This window comes from Rhineura floridana, chromosome 1 (assembly GCF_030035675.1).
Source record: "Rhineura floridana isolate rRhiFlo1 chromosome 1, rRhiFlo1.hap2, whole genome shotgun sequence".
Lineage (NCBI taxonomy): Eukaryota > Metazoa > Chordata > Lepidosauria > Squamata > Rhineuridae > Rhineura > Rhineura floridana.
The window spans coordinates 322,261,309-322,284,158 of NC_084480.1; the positions used below are offsets into that span (position 1 = coordinate 322,261,309).

The following is a 22,850-nucleotide window of genomic DNA, read 5'->3' on the forward strand; positions in this document are numbered from 1 at the left end:
AGCTGTCTCCTCCCCCAATTGGCAAAATGAGCGTCCCAACTGGAGGTCGGCCATTATCAAAGGTGCTGTGGACTTTGAAGAAGCACGAGTACAGGGCAAAAGGGACAAACGAGCTAAGCGGAAGGCACATCAAGCAAATCCTCATCGTGACCATCTTCATCTGGAAACCGATGTCATCACTGTGGGAGGCTGTGTGGATCCAGAATTGGCCTCCACAGTCACTTACGGATCCACCGTTAAAGACCTTACCCTGGAAGACAATCTTACTCGGCCACGAGTGATCGCCAACGCTAATGCCCCCACCCCCGCTTTTTTTTGCTCGACGTTAAAAACATATTCTTTTTCTGAAAAGATTCCTGGCCTGAGCGTTCTCTCCACCAGCACCAGTGTGGGCAAGCCCCATTTTCCTTTGCAGTGGAAATTCAATTATGAATACCAGAAAATGTAGCCAGCGGCTGGCGGATTTAATAAACCAGTCCTCCATACATATCTACATGCACACACACGCACGTACGTGCATATCTGATGGCAGATGTTGGACAAGATTTGCCCAGTAACATAAGCAATGAATACAGCCCACCACTCCCCAAAAGTGGCCAGAGTGGCCCTCACCTGGAAAGAGGGAGTGTCACTCTTCTTGTTCAGGACCTGAATAAGGGTATCGTGGAAGGCATCTTTCATCCGATTCCCCATCTTCTCTTTCAGGCTCACGATGGCTTCAACTAGGTCCACCTTTGTGCCAAAGTCTGCGCTGACCAAGGATGCCAGGAGCTTTGTCAAAAACTGATTCAAACTCATCCCTGGTGGAAAGCCCTGATGAGAGGGAAGCGAAAGGGAGCTGGCGAGGGGCATCTCTGGGTTGATAAACCTCCTTATCCCTCCTGCTGGGTCTGACCAAAGGCAGGAGACTTGAAAGAACAGAAGAGGCCTCAGGGTGTTGGCAGGAGCTGTGGATGGCCAATGTACCCAAAGAGAAGGTGTGCAACACCTGCCACAGACCCACAGACCTTGCAAAAGAGGAATCTAATTCCTACAACACTCTCACCCTTCCAGTGTGTGTGTGTGGGGGGGGGGTGTACACACACACACACAGCATATTATCTCTCTCGTGGTCTGTAACAGCAAATACTCTGCCAATGAGTTACAGCCTTCCTTCTAAAGTTTAGCCCTCTTTTTTTCTTTTACAATAACCCATCCTATCAAAACTGGCTAGTTCTTTTGTAACAAACGTTTAGAACAGTTATGGAGGTGGGAAAAGCCTCTAAATAAATTTCTTATTGGCTATCTGGACAACTGACATCAGGGGGGGAGCTTTTCTTGCTACTGTTCCAGACTACAGTCCGCCTCCATTAAGAGGCTCAGTGTTATTACTCTCAAATTCCCATAAATGTGAGGCACCCCTTCAGTCCCTTTGCCTCCTTGGAACCATCCAAAGAGGTGAATAATGATCTGTCTCTCTGTTTCTCTCTGAGCCTCTTTTCCGCATGGAAATCTGAACATTCCCTGAAGTCCAAGCAGGTAAAATGTAATTAGCAAAGGCATTTGAAGTCACTGTGTGTGAGATTGTTGCCTTTTCCTTTTCTTCCCCCACTTTTCCCAAATAAAATTCTTTATTCTTTGATCCTCGTCTTCATTGGTTTTAAAAATAAACTTTGGAGTTTCCCATTAAAATTCTTCCCCATGGCATGGTTCCCCACGGCGTGGTTGTTAAGCTACCACACACACACTTAGGATATTGACAAGTCTTGTGTCCTCTTGACCTTCAGAGAGTAAATCTAAAGCTCCTTGCTGTTTGATATTTCTAGAGCTGGGCTTAAGGGAGGGGTCCTTGTCAGCTGAGTTTAGAAATCCCCTCAAATAGCTGGACAGCCCTAGCAGCTTTCAGGGTAGGATCAGCCTTGGGTTTGTTGTTGTTCTGTGCCTCCAAGTCAACTACGACTTATGGTGACCCTATGAATCAGTGACCTCCAAGAGCATCTATTGTGAACCACCCTGCTCAGATGTTGTAAGTTCAGGTCTGTGGCTTCCTTTATGGAGTCAATCCATCTCTTGTTTGGCCTTCCTCTTTTTCTACTCCCTGCTGTTTTTCCCAGCATTATGGTCTTTTCTAGCGAATCCTGTCTTCTCATTAAGAGTCCAAAGTAGGATAACTTTGGGTAGCAGCAGCTTATTGCAATCCTTTTTTTTAGGGGGCCATTTATACAAAAAAGGGGGGTGTTCTGCCCCTAGAGACAGTCTGCCCCCTCCTCCAGATCTGTCAGCCCCAAATATACAGGGAGAGTGGCAGGGAGGAGGCGGCACTCTGGGCAGCAGCAGGACTAGCAGATGGTCTCAAGGCCCTCCTTGCTCTTCTCACCTCAGGAAAAAGCGCCATGAACCACGCCATGTCCATGAAGGGCACGATGAAGGACGGTGGCTCTGCCTCCAGGTCTCGGTACTGAGACTCGTCCAGCTGAGTCATGAAAACCTCAGGCATGCTCTGGAGTAAAAGGGGAACAAGTAGCAAAAGCAGACGTGGAGACTGGAGGGGTGTGCGTGTGACTTTCAGCCTCTGGCAGTGTGGCCCGCTGTCTCTTGGAGCCCACCGGGAAGGTCCTCAAAGTAGCTATGCCCCGCAGGACGACCTGAGGACGTCAGCCACCAAATTCCAAGCCTCCTTTGCTGGCAGGGCAGATGCCCTCCCTGCTTACCTTCTTGCTCCTGGACTTGGCTAAGCTGCCCGCTGCTGAAACGCCTCTCTCTGGCGACGGCTGCTCATCTTCACCCATGACAACCTTCCACTCTGCGAGGATTCTTGAGCCAGAAGAGCTCTCTGGCACCTAGTAAAGGCAAGAGGGAAAGGAGGGGCTACCCTGGGTGGTGGTGGCGGCGGCGGCAGCAGCAGCGCAGGTGCCCTCAGCCATCAGTGGCTACAGAGGCGCCTCAGTGACCCACGGTGCCCAACCCACAGAAGCCACCCAAGACAGATGCCCTTCTGAAGCTGGCCTGAATCTGTACAGCACCCAGATGGGAGGCCACTTGGGGACTCCAAGTATGTCCTCTTGGGCGGCCTAGAGGAAAATACAGGCGGGATATACAGTTAAGCAGCAAACAAGCACAGGATGCCTAGCATGACCACAAGAGATCTGCACTGGGCAGTTTAACAGGACGTCCCACAGACGGCCTGCCAGCCTGAGCATGGCCACACCTGCTCCGGTTGGCAGTCTATGAGTGCTGGATATTTTTTTTTAATGAATAAGCCCTGTCAGGTGGCCTCTCATCTATGTAGCAAACAAGGCCAGACCTGCATCATTTGCATTCAGATCATTCCTTGGAAGTTTTGAAGTCCTCGTTCAAGGCCAGACTACACATGTGCAAGATTATTCTTTCACAAACAGCCAGTGCAGTGGTGGTGGTGGTGGGTCAATCAGGAGCATGGCACATGGAGAGGGGCATTAGCCATTTGCCCTCTGCTGCAGATTGCACCTGCTGTTTGCTAGAGGAAATGGGTGCATTTTCCCAATGCAGTTAGCAGGAGTGCCCCCCACCCAGCTTGGGCCTGCTCATGGTGGATCTTTGAGAAAGAAAAAGCTTGCACTTAACGGGAGAGCATATGAATAACGAACCCTGTAGCTTGCCCCTCAAAGAGCCCAAAGGAGCTGCCTGCTTTTACCACTGTGGGTCCTTCATGAACATTTCCCAGTACTATCTACCCTGTCTGTTGCCTTAATCAGGCAACCCCCATCTTCTTCTTCCTCTTCCTCCTCGGTTGTGAGGTTTTTCCATCTTCATTTTTAATTCTTGGGTAATCCAAGTGTTAGCACATCAGCCTCTGCAATAATCCTCACACACAGTGAACTCTTTCCAGCTTTGTATGAGACACACCCACGTGCTGTGCAACCCCTTGACACACATGCCGGTTCAGGATTTTACCCTCATGCTTTTAACCTCAGATTCAGTATTCTGCCTCAAATGTAGCAAGGAGCAAGTGTTTTGCTATGCACAGAACAATGCAAGCGTGAAGCCAGATGTCATGGGGGGAAAGGGGCAGCTTCCAGTAGGGTTCTGAGTGGCAGACATGCACACCAGCCAATCAAACACTGGCATAGCTGTCTCTCTTGCCACTTCTCTGCATGCCTCAGGCGGGTAGCCTGCTTTTAACAAAATAAAATAAAAAATTATCTGTTCTTTTGTCAGTACATTTGTGATGAAATGAGATAGTTTGGGAATTGTAGTATGTAGTGTTAATATGACACAGCAGAAAATGGATTAACCTGATCCACACAGGAGCAGAAAAACAAAAATTCCTAACAGTGCCTGTGAAGGCTGAATGTTCTACTAACTTGCTCTTCCCATGTAACAGGATACCTTCCAAGAAGATAGGGACTGAGCTAGAATATGGTGTGCCTCTGGGAGGTAGGGCACAGGGAGCGCTCAAGGCCAGAACGCTCTAAATGCAAGACAATGAAGCACATTGACAAGTGTTGCTAACAAAATGGGAGGGGCTGTGTGTGAGGAGAACTTGGGAGCCATATATCAATGTATCTGTGTAGCTATGCTTTCAGACCAGAATTCTGGCGTTAGCCGAATACTTCGTCTCTCTTTTGCAAAAGATATTGGCAATCAATCAATAAAGGTGTTGTTTTATATCTGGTTTCCCATCTGGTGATTATTGGAGCTTCCCCCAGATGTAGCAAGCCTTTTGGCATAACAATTTTGGCGAGCCAGCCAGGAGCGTCTGGATGACCTGCTGACCTTCTGAGTCGCCCCTGGAGAGTCAAGGGGAGCTCCAGGTTGTTTGAACCTGCCTTGAGGTCAGGGAGCGGAGCGCAGAGGGTACAGCAGTTTCAACCGGAGCTTCAAATAGTGAAACCAGAGAAGCCAACACCTTAGGGAGTAACGGGAAGCTGTAGATGACTGTGTGGTCGTGAGAGTCAGAGGCCTACTGAAAAGCCCGGTAAAGATTTGTTTGTGGAATTGGGAGTAGGGGTGACTTCACAAAGGGCCATGAGACAAGGGCCTGTTGAAAAAACCCAGGGAACTGACCTATAGTAGGCAGTTGAAAAACCCAGGATGGGAACAGGGGCGTGTCACGGGAGGAAAAGCTGCAGAATCCGTTAGAATGTTTTTTGAGAAATTTTAAAGATTTTAAAAATGTATATGGTGGTTGAGCACAAGATGTGGATGGAATGGAGTCAGTTGTCAGGCTCCCATATGGGTAGTTTGTAGCATTGTCCTGGGAGATAAAAGTGGTATTAGGAATGATCTTGTTTAAATAGAAGTGTATGAATAGAGTGTCTGTATGAAGGTTTTCTGTGGGAATGCTAAAAGGGAACTTTTTTCCCTTTACTGTCACTTCATAGAACATGTTGTTGTTTTTCCCTTGCTGCTTGGATCGGCTGTGCCGACACAAGATTGAAAGAACTTAATCTGTTCCTTTAGTAGCTTTTAGCGGACTTGTGATTTGCTCTGTTTGTTTAAGCAAGACAGAAAGAAGAGAGGAAGAAAGAGGAAGGGGGGCTAAGAAACATCAGAGCTCCCATACACGTATACTACACTCTCAAGGAATGCATCAAGGACTGCAGGGGCAGAACCGGGGAGACTCTGGGTCTCGGTGCAAAACCTTGAGACCAAGAGATTCCTTCCTGGTTTTGGATCAGAGCTCTTCTACATAGCTTTGGCTGTATTCAACCGCCCACTCCGGGCATAGGATAGGTAATCTCTCCTACCTTTCACCTCTTATAGTAAAAGGGTCCTTTGATTTCTTAACTTTAAAGTTATGAATGAGTTAGGATGTTAATGATAGATGCCGCCATGCACCCAAGTAATTTTGTGGTGCTTTCTTGCTCTTTCTCTCAATAAAATCAGGCTTTGCTTTGTTTTGGTTTGGACCTGCATTTCTTGGGTTAAATATATGCACCATTTGAGCACATTTTGGGGCAAAGCGTTTGTTTTGTCTCTGGTGGAGGATTCCCTCCTCTCAAGGAGGTGTGTTTCATGGGACATGAGGGTGGCAAATTCATACACTCAGGTTCCCAAGAGCACATGTCATAACAAACTGGTGGAGAATCAAGCGGGCAGCAAGGGTTGCAGGAACGAAGTAACATGTGAACAGTCCTGCAATCCAGGGAAACAGGTAGCCAAGTTCTGAATGTAACTGGAATGAGTGTAATTTCCTTTTCTTTCTTACTATGTTTTGCTGTCTCTTGTTTTAAAGTGAGTGGGGAAATGTCCTTTAAATGCTGTGGTAAATCCAGAGGTTAAGGTATAGAAATTCCCTGGCACATTGTTATCCCCCTCCCCTTCTGTCCTTGGCAACAAAGCTTTGGCAAATGATGGTTGTGATTGTGACACAGCAATTAGCCAACGTTGAGACTGGAGAGAAGGTTAACTCATTAAGCTACTAAGGTGGTTCCCTAAACTGGGTCCCATCCATTTTGAAAGCCCTTGATAACACTTGTGTCTCCCTCCCCTTCTGTACAGTTCTGGGGAACGAAGCCTTGCAAGTATTTTGAGCCGGTGGGGCTAGGTACTTGGAAAAGGTGGGAACAGGATTTGCACTGGGAATGTTCAGTGCTCTGGCTGGCAGAGACTCTGTTTTTTCCTTTTGAGAGTCAATCTGGGAGAAAAAGCTGGTGACAGCAGCTTTACTCATGAGTGACTTGATTTGGGAATGTGGCATTTGAAGGTGGCTCATCCCTGAATTTATTCTTTCTTATTCTTTGCATTTGGCTTTTGGTGTTGGAGATTTCTAAGCTATGGCAAAAGTGGTAGCCATGGAGGGAATAAAACGCTTTATGAGTCCAGTAGAGTGCCTATCGAAAATAGAGAAATGGTTGATTAAGAAAGGAAGGTGTGTGTGGGATGATGTTTTAAGACAGATGACCCTATGAAAACCATGACTGAGGCCTATGCAGGATATTGCAAAGAGTGCAGGCCTTCCAAATCAAAGAAAAGTGCTGCAGCCGCTTGGGGACTTTATAATGCATGTCAAGATTTGTCAGATTTGTTAGAGGAAGAATGCAAGAAAAGTCAGGAGGCAAGGAGTAAGTTGGAGCAGGCAGAGGAAGCCTTTGAAAAAGAGTGTTTGGAGTTAAAAGAAAAGGATGAATGTCCCAGAGCAAAATTAACTGCTGAACACCTTGTGGTTAGAGCACGAGAGCAACGGTTGAATGGTAGCCATGATGAGTGCAAAGCTCAAATTAAAGAACTGGAAAGACAGTTGCAGGTTCAACAGGGGCTGGTGGCCACAGTCATGCATGTTTCAGGTGATGGTGATGAGGAAAAAGGGAGTACAGAAATGGTCCTGGAAGTTTTAAGCTTCCCTATACCAGGCAAAAGCATAGTGACATCACCTTTAATGAAGGGTGTATGTGGAAGGAACCCCAGTTTATGGGGGCAGTTGTAAGATTGACAGGATGTAGACAGAAGGTTTGAGCTACATAGACATTTCATGGGTAAGAAATGTCTTGGGAAAATTAGTGGTGTTTTAGGGAAAAGAAAAGAGAATAATTTCTGTACTATAATGTCAGAGTCCCGTTCCTTTGCTCAAGTACTGGGTTTAGTTTTCACTATGGCAGCTCGTTGTCTGTGTAAACAGCCAAAGAGAGCAACGCAGGCGCTGCCACTTTGCAGCCCGATATAATTCTATTATATCTTTCAGTTTATTGTGTGATTGCGGTTGTTTCCGTGCATATAAATTATGATTTAATTGACTGACCTGAGATCTTTTGCTGATAACTGAGTGGACAGAGGGTCTTTCTTTACGCATTTGTATATGATCAGAAGTCTAATCTTTATATCCCACTTGCCTTTTTGATTATAGGATGACGCAGAAGCATGTGGTACAATGTTTGTTTTGATTTTATATAGGTATAGAGGAGAATCGCCTGGATCTCTCTTTTGTCACTCTGGTATAGTGTTAAGAAATTAAGAAGTTTTTTTACTGTCTGATTTAAAGCATAAGTATATTTTGGAAATTTAAGAATGCAGCTGTAAGTTGTTTTTCTCTTTCTCTCTCTTCTTGATTTTCTCCGGAGCTCCCTTCTCTTTTTAAGTTTCTTGAAGTTGTTTTCTCCAGTCTGTGTAGAAAGCTGCAAAGTAACCCCTTTCTTCCTAAAGGCTGCTTTTCGTGGCTATTTTCATGGGCAACATGACCAGAGGCTAGGGAAGGCCTTTAGAATGTGTAGTCCTGTTGTGTGTTTGTCTGTCTGTTGCAACACAATATTTTGTTTTTTGTCCACTTTTGATCAGAAAGTTTCATCTGTGGCCATGGATGTGTTTTATTTTTACACTTTCTTTCCTGTGCTGAAGCATTTTCTCCCAAAGGAACGTTTTCTTTTTGTGTGAGGCACAGGAGATTTATTGCAGGCATTTTTGACTGGAGCTTCACAGCAATTGGCATGCTATTCTCCAGCATGTGCTACCATAATAGCAGAGGGGCCTGCTTTATAGGATGACGCAGAAGCATGTGGTACAATGTTTGTTTTGATTTTATATAGGTATAGAGGAGAATCGCCTGGATCCCTCTTTTGTCACTCTGGTATAGTGTTAAGAAATTAAGAAGTTTTTTTACTGTCTGATTTAAAGCATAAGTATATTTTGGAAATTTAAGAATGCAGCTGTAAGTTGTTTTTCTCTTTCTCTCTCTTCTTGATTTTCTCCGGAGCTCCCTTCTCTTTTTAAGTTTCTTGAAGTTGTTTTCTCCAGTCTGTGTAGAAAGCTGCAAAGTAACCCCTTTCTTCCTAAAGGCTGCTTTTCGTGGCTATTTTCATGGGCAACATGACCAGAGGCTAGGGAAGGCCTTTAGAATGTGTAGTCCTGTTGTGTGTTTGTCTGTCTGTTGCAACACAATATTTTGTTTTTTGTCCACTTTTGATCAGAAAGTTTCATCTGTGGCCATGGATGTGTTTTATTTTTACATTTTCTTTCCTGTGCTGAAGCATTTTCTCCCAAAGGAACGTTTTCTTTTTGTGTGAGGCACAGGAGATTTATTGCAGGCATTTTTGACTGGAGCTTCACAGCAATTGGCATGCTATTCTCCAGCATGTGCTACCATAATAGCAGAGGGGCCTGCTTCAGTCTTCCCCAAATACAGAAACTGGCAGTCTACTTTGGCTATCAACCTGAAGAGGACACCACTATTTCTTTTGGCAAGATGTCCCACGTTGTGCAAACTTGCAATTTTAAATCACAGTCACTCGGGGGGAGGAGGAAATGATTATTCATGATTCCAGTCTTTTTGCCTAGCATTGGCAAGTCATACACAATTCAGTTACAGTATCAGCTGGTTTCCAGAGGATGAACTCTGTACAAGCCACCCTGCAGTATGATTCAAGACCCTGACACTTGTTTTATTTCCATTGTAATATTGAATGTAATGTTTTATGAATTGTCCTTTAAGGAGGATGTTTTTGCTTTTTAAATCCCTCTGAGTGATTTTGTAACAGGGGTTTTACAGAATTCAGCTATTTCAGATGCGGGGTTCACCAGTGTAGAGATTTGGCCCACTGCATCATTATTTTCTGGCCCATCTGCTTACTTTCCCATTCTGTCATAACAATGGTTAGGAATAGTGCAATGTTCAGGAGTGCAAGTTACATGTCAGATAATACATGATCGACATGCAGTCACTCAAATCATAGATAAGCTCTCACAGACAGAGGCACATGGAATTCCCTGTTTGGCTGGGGGTGAGAACGCCAAAGGAGGTTTAACCCTTATAATGCACCCCATTGTGGTGATTTTGATGTTTCAGAAAATTCTGATCTTTGTCTAAATGGCCCTTGTAATGTGTGTCCATCACATATAGCACAATTACACTGACTGGAAGTCAGCATTGGAGCCCAGGGGCAGAATTGTGAAAGAACGTATACGTCTACATTTCAAAGAGGGGGAGTGATACGGCTTGGCTAACCCCATGTTAGTTCAAGTGGACTCTAGGAGGTGTAAGGCCAAGAGCTATAACTCCCACCCCAACTCTCACACACCCCCATCTGATGGTATGGCTGGTGATGCGTTCCAGAGGTTTTGTGCAAAGGGAAAACAAGGGCAGAGTTAAATGCTGTTGCATAAATGTTATCTTATTCCTTGGCGTATAAATCCCCACCCACAGTGAATCCCATTGTTCGTTAGAAAGAGCCTTAGTTTTTTTTAGTGTCAATTAGGAGCACACAGGAGGTGCGCCTGGCGCCGACACGATTATCTTTTCGGTGCCAGGTTAAAACCTTTCTCTTCTCTGAGGCATTTTAATCTAAGTTATTTATGTAAATGTTGTAATTGTTATTTTAGATGATGTACTTTTATATTTGTTATATTGATCTTGTAATTTTATTATTGTGTATGTTTCTATGTTTGCCGCCCAGAGAGCTGTTTGCTAGTCGGGCGGGATATAAGCTGAATAAAATAAATAAATAAATAAATAAATATACACACATGCATCATAAGCTTGTGGATTGGGGACGTACAATCCCAAAGACATTGAACTGCCCAGATCCTTTTTGGTATGATGTAACTCAAATACCAGAAGGACTGGTAAAGGTAGAAATTGCAGGCCGTCTATGTCAAAAAGCAGCAGTGGTATTGCAGCATAATCATACAGGGAAATTCGCCAGCTTGAAAGGGAAATGATGAGGCATGAGGAAGATTCAGAATGAAGGTGGGTTCAGGCCTGTTCCCCAAGAGGCTAGAAGAACCAACAGTGCCTCTTAGAGTCAAGGGACAAAAGTACAATGCCCTTATTGACACTGGGGCAACTTATTCTATTTTGCCAGGGGCTCAGCCTGACCAAATAAGCCCCCACATTAAGAAGGTGGAAGGCATTGATGGGATAAAGCAAAATCTTCACTTCACATGGCCTCAGTTGGTCAAGATTGGAGATGGACATATACAACATGAATTTCTGATATCCCCAAATTGTCCTGTTGCTTTACTGGGCAGGGACATTTTGACAAAACTGCAAGCTTCCATTTCCTTTGAAGGGAACCTGATGAAAGTCACCATTCCTAAATGTTGTAGCTCTTCATATCAAATGGCCCTGAGGGGGGTGATGCAAAACAAAGCCCCAGCCTTGGAATGGGAGGCAGAGGCAGAGGGCATCCCAGAAATAGTATGGGTATGCAAGAATAATCCAGCCAGGGCTTTAGAAGCAGAAAAGGGCCTTGGGCCTTGAAAGAAGGGAAGCAATATGTGGTATGCCAAGCCCCAGAACTCCAAAAGAATTGAGAGCTTTTTGGGACTAGTGGGGTTCTGCAGGCAATGGATCCCTGAGTTTGGAGTAAAAGCAGCTGTTTTGTATGAGTCCCTGACAAAGGAGGGGCTAAAAGGATTGAAAATGGACTAAATTAATGGAAAAAGCATTTAGGGAGTTGAAACAAGCCCTAGGCAACCCTCCTGGGCTAGCCCTACCAGAGGGACAGAAGCCATACCGAATGTATGTGAGTGAAAACAAAGGAGTAGCTTCAGGAGTCCTGACGAAGAAATGGGGAAACAGATGGTGCCCCATAGGATATTATTCTAAAATACTGGATCCGGTTGCCAAAGGGTGGCCCACCTGCTTGAGAGTGTAACACATAAACAAATGCTTATGATGTATTATAGCCTTCCAAAAGAGGAAAATGATTAAGTTTCAACCCCAAAATGCTTTTTGAGGGGGGACTGTGATGAAATGAGATATATAGTTTGGGAATTGTAGTATGTAGTGTTAATATGACACAGCAGAAAATGGATTAACCTGATCCACATAGGAGCAGAAAAACAAAAATTCCTAACAGCGCCTGTGAAGGCTGAATGTTCTACTAACTTGCTCTTCCCATGTAACGGGATACCTTCCAAGAAGATAGGGACTGAGCTAGAATATGGTGTGCCTGGGGGAGGTAGGGCACAGGGACCACTCAAGGCCAGAACGCTCTAAATGCAAGACAATGAAGCACATTGACAAATGTTGCTAACAAGATGGGAGGGGCTGTGTGTGAGGAGAACTTGGGAGCCATATATCAATGTATCTGTGTAGCTATGCTTTCAGACCAGGATTCTGGCGTTAGCCGAATACTTCATCTCTCTTTTGCAAAAGATATCGGTAATCAATCAATAAAGGTGTTGTTTTATATCTGGTTTCCCATCTGGTGATTATTGGAGCTTCCCCCAGATGTAGCGAGCCTTTTGGCATAACACATTGCCCAGCTCCAATGGCCTTTTAAAAAGTACAAAACTACTCTAGGAATTGGGGTGGGGAAGGAAGGTTTCTTCATGACATCACAAGCACTGGCCAATCAACACCATGCACAGCTGGTTTCTACCCCAAACTTGCAGAACCACTTCTTGGACAGCTTGACCCTGGAAAGTAAACGTATGCTTGGGCTGCACGCAGTGGGGAAGAGGGCACTTCCAGAGCAGCCCCCTGCTCTTCTACCAGAAAGAAAGAAAGAAAGAAAGAAAGAAAGAAAGAAAGAAAGAAAGAAAATGTTAAATCTGTCTCCCAAATAAGAATGAGTGCAGTTGCTCTGGCAGGAGAAAGTGCTGCTGTAAGCACATCCCACAGGGAGGGTGGCACAGAACACTTTTCCCGCAGTGATATCCCACTGTGCACCAGTCACTCCACCTTGCTTGGTCACCAGATCTAGCAGGGCTGGCAAGAGGGGGCAGGAGAAGGTGCCAGTCTTTGCTCTGCTGCCACTCCGCCTTACCTCCTCGGGTCCTATCACCCTCACAAATGTCTCTTCTCTGTCCTCCATAAGCAGTTTCTGACTATAAAACTGCAAGGCAGCCACTGAATTGGGGATGAACCCAGATGATATCCTGGGCAGCAGTAAACCTGGCTGGCTCTCTTGTTCCTACCAACAAAAAGCAAAGTAGTTCAGACAGCAAGCCTCTTCCCTCACCCCACCCCCATAGCAAAGGGCAACAAGGTCTGCCAGGTAGGCCAAGCTACAGGGCACCAGGCTTTCTGAACTCATCACCTCCCCCCATTTTTAAAATGCACTACCTTCTGGATTGGATCCCAACCAATCGTATCTCTCACTTGTGAATGTGCCAAGACCCTCGAAGGCAGCTGTGTGTGCAACACGCTGCTCTGTGCAAAGATCCGTGGAATAGGACAAAATGCCACAATGGCATTGCAAGAGGAACAGGATCTCTCTGCTGCCCCAAGAGCCATATAGGGGAGAACGTCATAACAGGAAGACAGCAGATGTTCCTGAACTCCCTCCTTTGTTGGGATGGGAGGGCAGGAAAGGTGTTGTCAGTCAATGGGCAATATGTGCCATGCAATCTAGCAAGGATCCCTTGATAGGAGGCATTCAGCCTACCCAGACATTGGATGATGGGGGAGGAAAGCATCACCTGCCCCAGGAAGAGCCTGCCATCCCTCCCTAGAGCTTCAGACATAAACGCACCATACAGGGGGCCACAGGCCTACCAAGCTATTTGGGAGTCACCGCAAAATGTGCCAACAAGACTGCATGGAGACTGCACTGAGCAGGAAGAGGAACATATGCATATAGTTCTGGGGCTTTTCTTTTGATAAAGAACAAGTTCCTAGCCCTTATGGATCCCAAAACAGCTGGGTAAAAATGTGAGGGCAATCTCAGAAGTAAGAGAACTGAAGGTAGTACAGACTACATACCTGTGACCCTGCACAAACAGAAAAAAGGCCAGGAAAGACAGCTGAATTTGAGCCAGAGCTTAGCCTGGTAACCTGTTTTTGGTATGAAAGAGAAAAAGAACTCTCAAGCATGTGCAGAGTGCCTTTAATTTACCCACATTTTAGGTTTAGACAGCATAGCCTCCAGGTTGACTTCTCCCTTGTTTAGAAATTCCCCACTCGGGGAAAGCAGAGTGATGTGGGGGATGCAGAGAGACATTACATGGGGCTGGATGGGGAGAGGGTATGGACTGGTTTTCACAAGGTCCAAGCAGGGATGAAGCCATAATGCTGCTGCTTCCGGCCCGGCCCAGTGCAGCTCAGCGCAGCAGAATCAATAAAGTCCATCGGAGAAGTACCCCGCCTGGCCCTTCCTAGGCACGATGCCCCCCCCCGGCCACACAGCCAAGGTGGGCAGCTGCCCAGGGTGCCGCCAGAGGAGCAGAGGCCCTGTTGCCCCTTGCCCAGAATGGCTCACCCACTCGCTCGCTCGCTCGCTCCAGCAAGCCCTCACCGTCTGCAGCTTGAGATGGTCCTGGCTGCTTGTCGGCGGCCTCTCCGGAAAGAAGCCCTTGATGGTCACAGAAGATGTTGGGCTCCTCATACGGGAAGGAGAGCTCAGGGACCGGGGGGAGTCCTGGCTCTTGTCTGGCGAAGGAGACTCCTTGAAGACAACACTCTAGGCACAATCCATGGGGGCCGCCATTAAAACCCAGATGAGGAGCCCCCGGGCATCCCCCCCCCCACTGCTTTGCTTCTCCTTCTGTGTCCGTCCCTCCTCTGCCTCCAAAATGCCTCCCAGCCAGCCAACAGCTCAGGGCAGAGAACCACCCATTCCTGCCAGTCCCCCCTTTACTCTCCTGTGCAGGAGCCACAGCACATGAAAGATGCACACTTGGTTGGGGTTTGCTTTTTCTTAAGGGGAGGGCATGTTGCGAAACTGCGCAGGCGGCTTCTACTAGACACCGCAGGCACAATCCTGGGTGAACATCTCCCACAGAAGGGTCTCGCTGAAAGGAACGGAAGCAGGTTGATGCTCTTGTGCATGGACTGGATGTTCTGCTCTTTTTAATGGGGCTTAATATGTTTTTTAATAATGTTTTTAACCCTTTTTTAGAGTTGGTTTTTAAAAAATGTTTTTAATGCTGTTTTGTTTTAATGTATTTTAAGGTCTGTTTTTATGATGTTTTAAAGTGTTTTTAGCACTTTGTTTGCCACCCTGGGCTGCTGCTGGGAGGAAGGGCGGGATACTAATTAAATAATGAATAATAAATAAATAAATAAATAATGGGGCTTAAACAGGAGGAAGTCCTGCTAGGGCCACCCGTAGCTCAGAGCCCATTTTGCACGCAAGAGGTCCCAGGTTCAGTTTCCCATGGCGTTTCCAGGCAGGGCTGGGAAATAAAGACCTTTTTCCTCCTGAAACCCTGGAGAGGAACTGCTGCCAGTCAGTGCAGGAAGCACTGAGCCAAATGGACCAAGGTCTTGGTGCAGTTTCCAGTCTGCAGGGGCTGTTCACCTCTCCAGCCCACCCTGTAGGCCCCACCACACACACTGCCTCACTGCAGTTGTTTTAGACATGGGAACTGTAGTTTGCTAAGGGTGCTGGGAATCTGTAGCTCAGTGAGGGGGAAACCACAGTTCCCATCATTCTCTGGGGGAAGTCATGTGATTTAAATGTGTGTTGGATGTCCTTTAAATACATGGTGTGTCTCTGCTCCTAGCCTCAGTACTCCTCTAGTTTGCTGGGGGAGAGCAGAATACACCGATCTAAATTCAGAAAAATGAGCATATTCATTTGGCAAACAAAGCTAATAAAGTGTGCAAAATTAAAGCATCAGTAGAAGGTTCCTTAATGGCGTGTGGGTTGTTCTCTCTCTCACACACACCAGCTGCAGCAGCAGCAGAACAATTCTAGCCCCCACACTTCCACCCTGGGCCACCATTTGCCTTAAGGCTCTTAAGGATAAAATAACATGCGTCGCTACAAAGCGGACAAAGAGGTGCCCTACCAAACAGGTGAACATTGGAGGGTCCCTGTGCCTCATGCATGCAATTTTTTTAAAAAATTGGCAGCATTCATATGACATCATCAGCAACATCAAAACACCAGCCCATACCTTTTGCCCATTTATTCTGGATTTACCCTCTCTGCGGAAAATCCAGTCAATTAAAAAAAAAAACTGTTGCCAATGACTCATTTGCAATATCTGAATGCCCCTTTTGCTGGAAGCAACCAAAGTTAAACTGGTCTGAAATATGTTAAACACTCATCGCACCACAGAGTCCTGCTAGACAGGGGCCTCTTTTTACCTTCTCGCTCTTGGTGTGGTCCACGGTGGAACTGGGGGACAAGGAGACTTGCGAAGAGGGCAAGACTTGAAGCACAGTTTCAGACTCTTTAATCATGTCCAAGTCTTTATCAAACTGGGGTGCAAGGAAAAGAAGGTGCTTAGTTAACTGCCCAGGCATTTTAACGGGCTTCAGTAATCTCTTGGGATGCCCCCCCCTTTCAGCTACTGGCCTTTGTCCAACCAAAAGGGGAGTGGCACAGAGACCCACCTGACAGTGGCCCCTGGTCCATCAGGTAAGAGACACCAGCTCTAGGGGGATGTGATTCTTGCTTAGAAGACATAAGGCCCTGGGTTCAAATTCTCAACCAGCCTTGCCTAGGAGGTGTCCCTCTTTCATTCATTCACTCGTGGCTGAGTAAGATTGTCTTCCAGGGTAAGGTCTTTAACAGTGGGTCTGTAAGTGACTGTGGAGGCCAATTCTGGATCCACACAGCCTCCCAGAGTGAGGACACAGGTTTCCAGATGGAAGATGGTCACGATGAGGATTTGCTTGACGTGCCTTCCGTTTAGCTCGTTTGTCCCTTTTGCCCTGTACTCATGCTTCTTCAAAGTCCATAGCACCTTTGATAATGGCCAACCTCCAATTGGGATGCTCATGGGCCAAGGCTTCCCAGTTCTCGATGCTCATGTTGCATTTTTTTTAGATTAGCTTTGAGAACATCTTTAAACCTCTTTTGCTGTCCACCGATATTCCCTTTTCCATCCTTAAGTTCAGAGTAAAGTAGCTGCTTTGGAAGACGGTGATCAGGCATTCGAACAACATGGCCAGTCCAGCGAAGTTGATGTTGGAGGATCATTGTTTCAACACTGGTGGTCTTTGCTTCTTCCAATACGCTAACATTAGTCCGCCTATCTTCCCAAGTAATTTGCAGAATTTTCTGGAAGCAGCGTTGGTGGAATCTTTCAAGAAGTTGGGAGTGGCGTTTATAGATGGTCCATGTTTCACAGGCGTACAGGAAGGTTGGTAGTACAATGGCTTTATAAATAAGCATTTTGGTCTCCCTGCAAATATCCTGATCCTCGAACACTCTATGCTTCATTCTGGAGAATGCGGCACTCGCAGAGCTCAGACGATGCTGAATTAGGGGCTGTCAGCCAGTGGGAGAGAGCACCCACTCTGCATGCAAAAGGTCCCTCCCCCCACCACACCCTGTCCAGTCCCTGACAGCATCTTAAGTGAAAAGGATCTTACTGTGCAAACAGCCCAATTCACATGTGGCTTATCTGGCTTGCCAAAGGGCTCTCAGAGGGATTCCTGGAGAGAGTCACTGCTGCCAGCCAGAGAAGACAACGCTGCTCTAGATGGATGGAGGGTCCGGCTGGATCAGGTGGCTTCAAACTGCCCACAACTTTTGGGATCAGATGAGCGACATACCAATGCCAAAGGCTCGTCTGCCTGTGCCAATGTGTTTCCTGCTCAGGAGGTGAACCCCTCCCCCCTCCACAAACTCTCTCTCACCTGCTCCTTACGGGCCTTGATCCGCCCCTCCCTGGAGTCAACGGCAGAGAGCAGGAGGCCTCGAGAAGTAGCTCTCAAGGAGGACTGCGACTTGGCTGCTTCCTCTGGGCCAGGACCAAAGATGTGCTGGGAGGCCCCAAGCGAGGGGCTTGGCAGTGGCAGCAGGAGCTCTTGCACTTCTTCTGAAGGCTGCTCTGCCTTTCCTCTGACACCCATCTAGGAGGCAAAAACAGGCACTCTTGGAGTCCCGCCTTCCCCACTCCAGTCCCCGCGCCTGGTGCCATGTGGTGCTGATGGTGGTGGTGGTCCACTTCTAGGCCCTCACCTGTGCACTTGTGACCTTTCTCATGGGAGGAAGCAGGAATAAAGCCTCTCTGATGCGAGATGGGAGTGTGGAGGAAATCTGTCCGCTTCCATGGGCAAGGGAGCTGGCACCCTGCAGAGAGGGGAGGAGGAGGATCTTTTTGCAAAGCAGGATCAGGTTGCTCATAAACCAAGGTGGCCTCAGGTTATCACTCTAAAGCACCAGGAACTCTGTGTGTGTGTGTCTGTCATCTCAGGCAGCAAAAAAAAAAAGAGGGGCGTATAATCCTAATTGCTTCAAAGGGATCTGAGGCTCTGGGGTGCCGAGGAGGGGCTGATGGGAGCCCGAGGAGCCTGCCCATTGCTCAGAGCAGCTGGAGGCAGGAGCTAGCTGGCTTCCGGGGTGGAGCAGGGAGGGCAGAGGGAACGTCCCCCCACCTACCTCCAACATCTGGTTGGCAGCTTTCAGGACAGATGGTTGACGGAAACACCCCAAGAACATGCCATCTGGCCCATACAGCTCAGAGACGGAATCAGCCCGACACAGCACTTCCAGCACCTCATCCGCATTAAAGGTGTCCTCCTCAGGGATCTGGGTGGAGAGAAATGCATGGGGGGGGGGGAGAGCCAGGGAATGCAATTAAACGCTAGCTGTTAAAGGCAAACAATGATCCAGCCACCAGGAGGTAACAAGGCAGCCCAGTGGCTGGATAAAGAGAGACTTGCTATGAAGGGAACATGAGGAAGGAGTGATGAAACCTGTTGGTTTTCTGGAGACTTCTGAAAACGATCATGTTCGGAGAGCCTTTGGGAGGGACTGAAGGTAGAGCCTGACACTGACTTTATGTCTTCTACATTAAATTTTACCTTTGTAGTCCCTTTAGTACCAATCCCTATATGTATATGTGTGTGTGTGTGTGTATTGTATTTTATGTATTTTAATTTATGTTAATGTTTTTGTGATTTTACTGTTTACAATTTTATTATGTACATGTTAGATTCTATTTTTGTAAGACCCCCTGAGTGGGTAGAAGAGCGGGATAGAAATATTTTAAATAAATAAATAACCTGAATGAATGAGGACGTGGTGGTGGTCAGAATGGGCCATTCCACGGGCAGGCTCTGGAGGCGTACACATTGCCCGCCCTCACCGGAAAGGCTCCTTCAGATGGTCTTGCTGGGGTGGCCTGACTGCAGGAAGTGCCAGGCTGGGCCAAAGGAGACCGCTGAAGATGCCAACGCTTCCTAGGAAGGTCTTCCTTCTGTGCTCATCACGCAGCAGCTGGCCTCCACTTCCCTCACCTTTCCATCAGCGTTGGGAATGGGCTGGGGTACCTCACCTATGGAGCCCACCCCTCTCCCCTGGATGATGCATGTGCTCCCCCCCAAAGTCCTGTCCACCCCCACCTATGGAGCCCACCCCTCTCCCCTGGATGATGCATGTGCCCCCCCCCAAAGTCCTGTCCACCCCCTGCCCAGGTAGCAGCCCTGCCTTGCCTCAATTTTGGGTTGTTTCTTGTAGAAGATCTGCAGGTATTTCTCAAAGGCCTCTTCCTTCATTTCCCTGGTGAGCCGCAATTTCTTGGTTGTGCTCTTCTTCCCCTTCTGGACGAGCTCTAAATCCTGGTTCCTCTTGGCCATTTGGGAAAATCCCTGCAAGAGGGTTCAGAGCTCAGACTCCGCTGCCACCTCCCTTGCATGCTCTGCCCTCCTCCTGCCTGCCACTGGGCGGGGAGCAGCAGCAGCAGCAGTGCCCACGGGTCAGCCTGCACAACCCCGCAGGTACGGAAAGGCCACGTTGTCTGCACCTGAGAGCACTTTGCCCAAACAACCAGGACTGCGCCAGGGGAAGACCTGAGCACTCCTGCCAGGCCCTCCCTTTCCCTCCTCCTTAGGGATGACCCCAGGCAGATTGCAAGTCCCAGGAGAAGTCACACAGGATCCAGGGCAGATGCTACGCCCAGAAGGCACGGCTGGCGTGCTTCACTGAATACGCTCTCATCTCAAACAACTGCTTGGAAGGCTGGTGGAGGCGGGCTGCCCCGTCTCCTCTCTCAGGCCATGGGGCCACCTTCAGAAGGACTGCAATGGACAAGCCCTTCTCTTGCTGATACCCTCATCTGGCCCAATCTCCTACAAGTAAAGAATCCCAACGGACACTTACCTGCCTGGCCTTTGCTTGGAAACTCCCAAGGGGAGAACATGGCAGAGGGGGATTTACACTTTGGCAGCAGCGTCTATATGCCAATGAAAGGCATTGATCCATTTACACCCGCTGGCTTTTGGGCTCTCTTCAGTGGTTCTGCCTCTGCTCTCCGAGGCAGTAAATGCCCCAAGGACAAGTTGCTGGGAGGAATCCCAAGCGGGGCGAGCACAGCTCCTGCTCTTGAGCCCAGGTCCTGCTTGCAGGCTTCCCAGAAGAGGCCTCTATCTGGTTGGCCACTGTGAGAACAGGATCCTGGACTAGAAGGGCCCCACAGCAGGAGGGAGAAGGAGGCCTTACGCAGCCTGATCCAATGGGGAGGGGGGTTTCTTATGTTCTTTATTTATTTAATTTATTTATTATTTAATTTGTATCCCGCCCTTTCTCCCAGCAGGAGCCCAGGGTGGCAAACAAACACTAAGAACACTTTAAAACATCATAAAAACAGATCTTAAAACAAAACAGAGTTAAAAACATTTTAAAAAAAACTTTTAAAAAGGGTTAAAAACATTATTAAAAAACATATTAAGCAATTCTAACACAGATGCAGACTGGGATAGGTCAACCCTAAAGGGATGTTGTTCTTAAGTGAATGATTCCTTCCCGTCAGAGATGCTTTCAAACGGGCAGCATCTCCCCTCTTAGTCTGCTTCCTCCACCCCATAGAATGTGTCTTCTTGGGTCAAGGGAGAGGAGAGTCTGACCTTTGCTCTCTTCTGCACCCCCTTTTAGCTCGCCAATCTCCACTGTGAAATGTTGTTCCCACAGGACTCAGATATGAAATTGAGGAAGCATCCAAACTAGGAAATGTGGTAGTAATGGGTGACTTCAACTACCCGGACATAGACTGGCCACATATGTGTTCCAGTCATGACAAAGAAGCAAAGTTTCTAGATATGCTAAATGACTATTCCCTAGACCAGTTGGTCATGGAACCGACCAGAGGGACGGCAACCCTGGACTTAATCCTCAGTGGGGACCGGGACCTGGTGCGAGATGTAAGTGTTGTTGAACCGATTGGGAGCAGTGACCACAGTGCTATTAAATTAAACATACATGTAAATGGCCAATGGCCAAGAAATTCCAACACGGTCACATTTGACTTCAAAAGAGGAAACTTCACAAAAATGAGGGGATTGGTAAAAAGAAAGCTGAAAAACAAAGTCCAGAGGGTCACATCACTCAAAAATGCTTGGAAGCTGTTTAAAAACACTATATTAGAAGCTCAACTGGAGTGCATACCGCAGATCAGAAAAGGTACCGCCAGGGCCAAGAAGATGCCAGCATGGTTAACGACCAAAGTCAAGGAAGCTCTGAGAGGCAAAAAGTCTTCCTTCAGAAAATGGAAGTCTTGTCCGAATGAAGAAAATAAAAAAGAACACAAACTCTGGCAAAAGAAATGCAAGAAGACAATAAGGGATGCTAAAAAAGAATTTGAGGAGCACATTGCTAAGAACATAAAAACCAACAACAAAAAATTCTATAAATACATTCAAAGCAGGAGACCATCTAGGGAGACAATTGGACCCTTGGATGATAAGGGAGTCAAAGGTGTACTAAAGAACGATAAGGAGATTGCAGAGAAGCTAAATGAATTCTTTGCATCTGTCTTCACAGTGGAAGATATAGGGCAGATCGCTGAACCTGAACTAACATTTGCAGGAAGGGATTCTGAGGAACTGAGACAAATAGTGGTAACGAGAGAGGAAGTTCTAGGCTTAATGGACAATATAAAAACTGACAAATCACCAGGCCCAGATGGCATCCACCCGAGAGTTCTCAAATAACTCAGATGTGAAATTGCTGATCTGCTAACTAAAATATGTAACTTGTCCCTCGGGTCCTCCTCCGTGCCTGAGGACTGGAAAGTGGCAAATGTAACGCCAATATTCAAAAAGGGATCCAGAGGGGATCCCGGAAATTACAGGCCAGTTAGCTTAACTTCTGTCCCTGGAAAACTGGTAGAAAGTATGATTAAAGCTAGATTAACTAAGCGCACAGAAGAATAAGCCTTGCTGAAGCAGAGCCAGCATGGCTTCTGCAAGGGAAAGTCCTGCCTCAGTAACCTATTAGAATTCTTTGAGAGTGTCCACAAGCATATAGATAGAGGTGATCCAGTGGACATAGTGTACTTAAACTTTCAAAAAGCTTTTGACAAGGTACCTCACCAAAGACTTCTGAGGAAGCTTAGCAGTCATGGAATAAGAGGAGAGGTCCTCTTGTGGACAAGGAATTGGTTGAGAAGCAGAAAGCAGAGAGTAGGAATAAACGGACAGTTCTCCCAATGGAGGGCTGTAGAAAGTGGAGTCCGTCAAGGATCGGTATTGGGACCTGTACTTTTCAACTTGTTCATTAATGACCTAGAATTGGGAGTGAACAGTGAAGTGGCCAAGTTTGCTGACGACACTAAATTGTTCAGGGTTGTTAAAACAAAAAGGGATTGAGAAGAGCTCCAAAAGGACCTCTCCAAACTGAGTGAATGGGCAGAAAAATGGCAAATGCAATTCAATATAAACAAGTGTAAAATTATGCATATTGGAGCAAAATATCTGAATTTCACATATATGCTCATGGGGTCTGAACTGGCGGTGACCGACCAGGAGGGAGACCTCGGGGTTGTAGTGGACAGCACGATGAAAATGTCGACCCAGTGTGCGGCAGCTGTGAAAAAGGCAAATTCCATGCTAGCGATAATTAGGAAAGGTATTGGAAAATAAAACAGCCGATATCATAATGCCGTTGTATAAATCTATGGTGCGGCCGCATTTGGAATACTGTGTACGGTTCTGGTCGCCTCATCTCAAGAAGGATATTATAGAGCTGGAAAAGGTTCAGAAGAGGGCAATCAGAATGATCAAGGGGATGGAGCGACTCCCTTACGAGGAAAGGTTGCAGCATTTGGGGCTTTTTAGT

At 46.9% G+C, this 22,850-nt stretch overlaps 1 protein-coding gene across 1 annotated transcript in view; it reads right to left on the reverse strand.

Annotated features, from left to right (window-relative positions):
• WDR97 (WD repeat domain 97) overlaps positions 1-22,850 on the reverse strand; it is a 63,013-nt gene that overhangs the window by 15,717 nt on the left and 24,446 nt on the right. The window contains exons 12-22 of the mRNA XM_061607208.1: positions 19,232-19,387; positions 18,177-18,326; positions 17,757-17,867; positions 17,432-17,647; positions 15,932-16,045; positions 14,133-14,297; positions 13,601-13,672; positions 12,663-12,809; positions 2,691-2,819; positions 2,357-2,479; positions 613-813 (exon numbers count right to left, since the gene is read on the reverse strand). Coding sequence (XP_061463192.1) covers positions 613-813; positions 2,357-2,479; positions 2,691-2,819; positions 12,663-12,809; positions 13,601-13,672; positions 14,133-14,297; positions 15,932-16,045; positions 17,432-17,647; positions 17,757-17,867; positions 18,177-18,326; positions 19,232-19,387 — 1,584 coding nt within the window. The remainder of the gene's footprint in view (positions 1-612; positions 814-2,356; positions 2,480-2,690; positions 2,820-12,662; positions 12,810-13,600; positions 13,673-14,132; positions 14,298-15,931; positions 16,046-17,431; positions 17,648-17,756; positions 17,868-18,176; positions 18,327-19,231; positions 19,388-22,850) is intronic.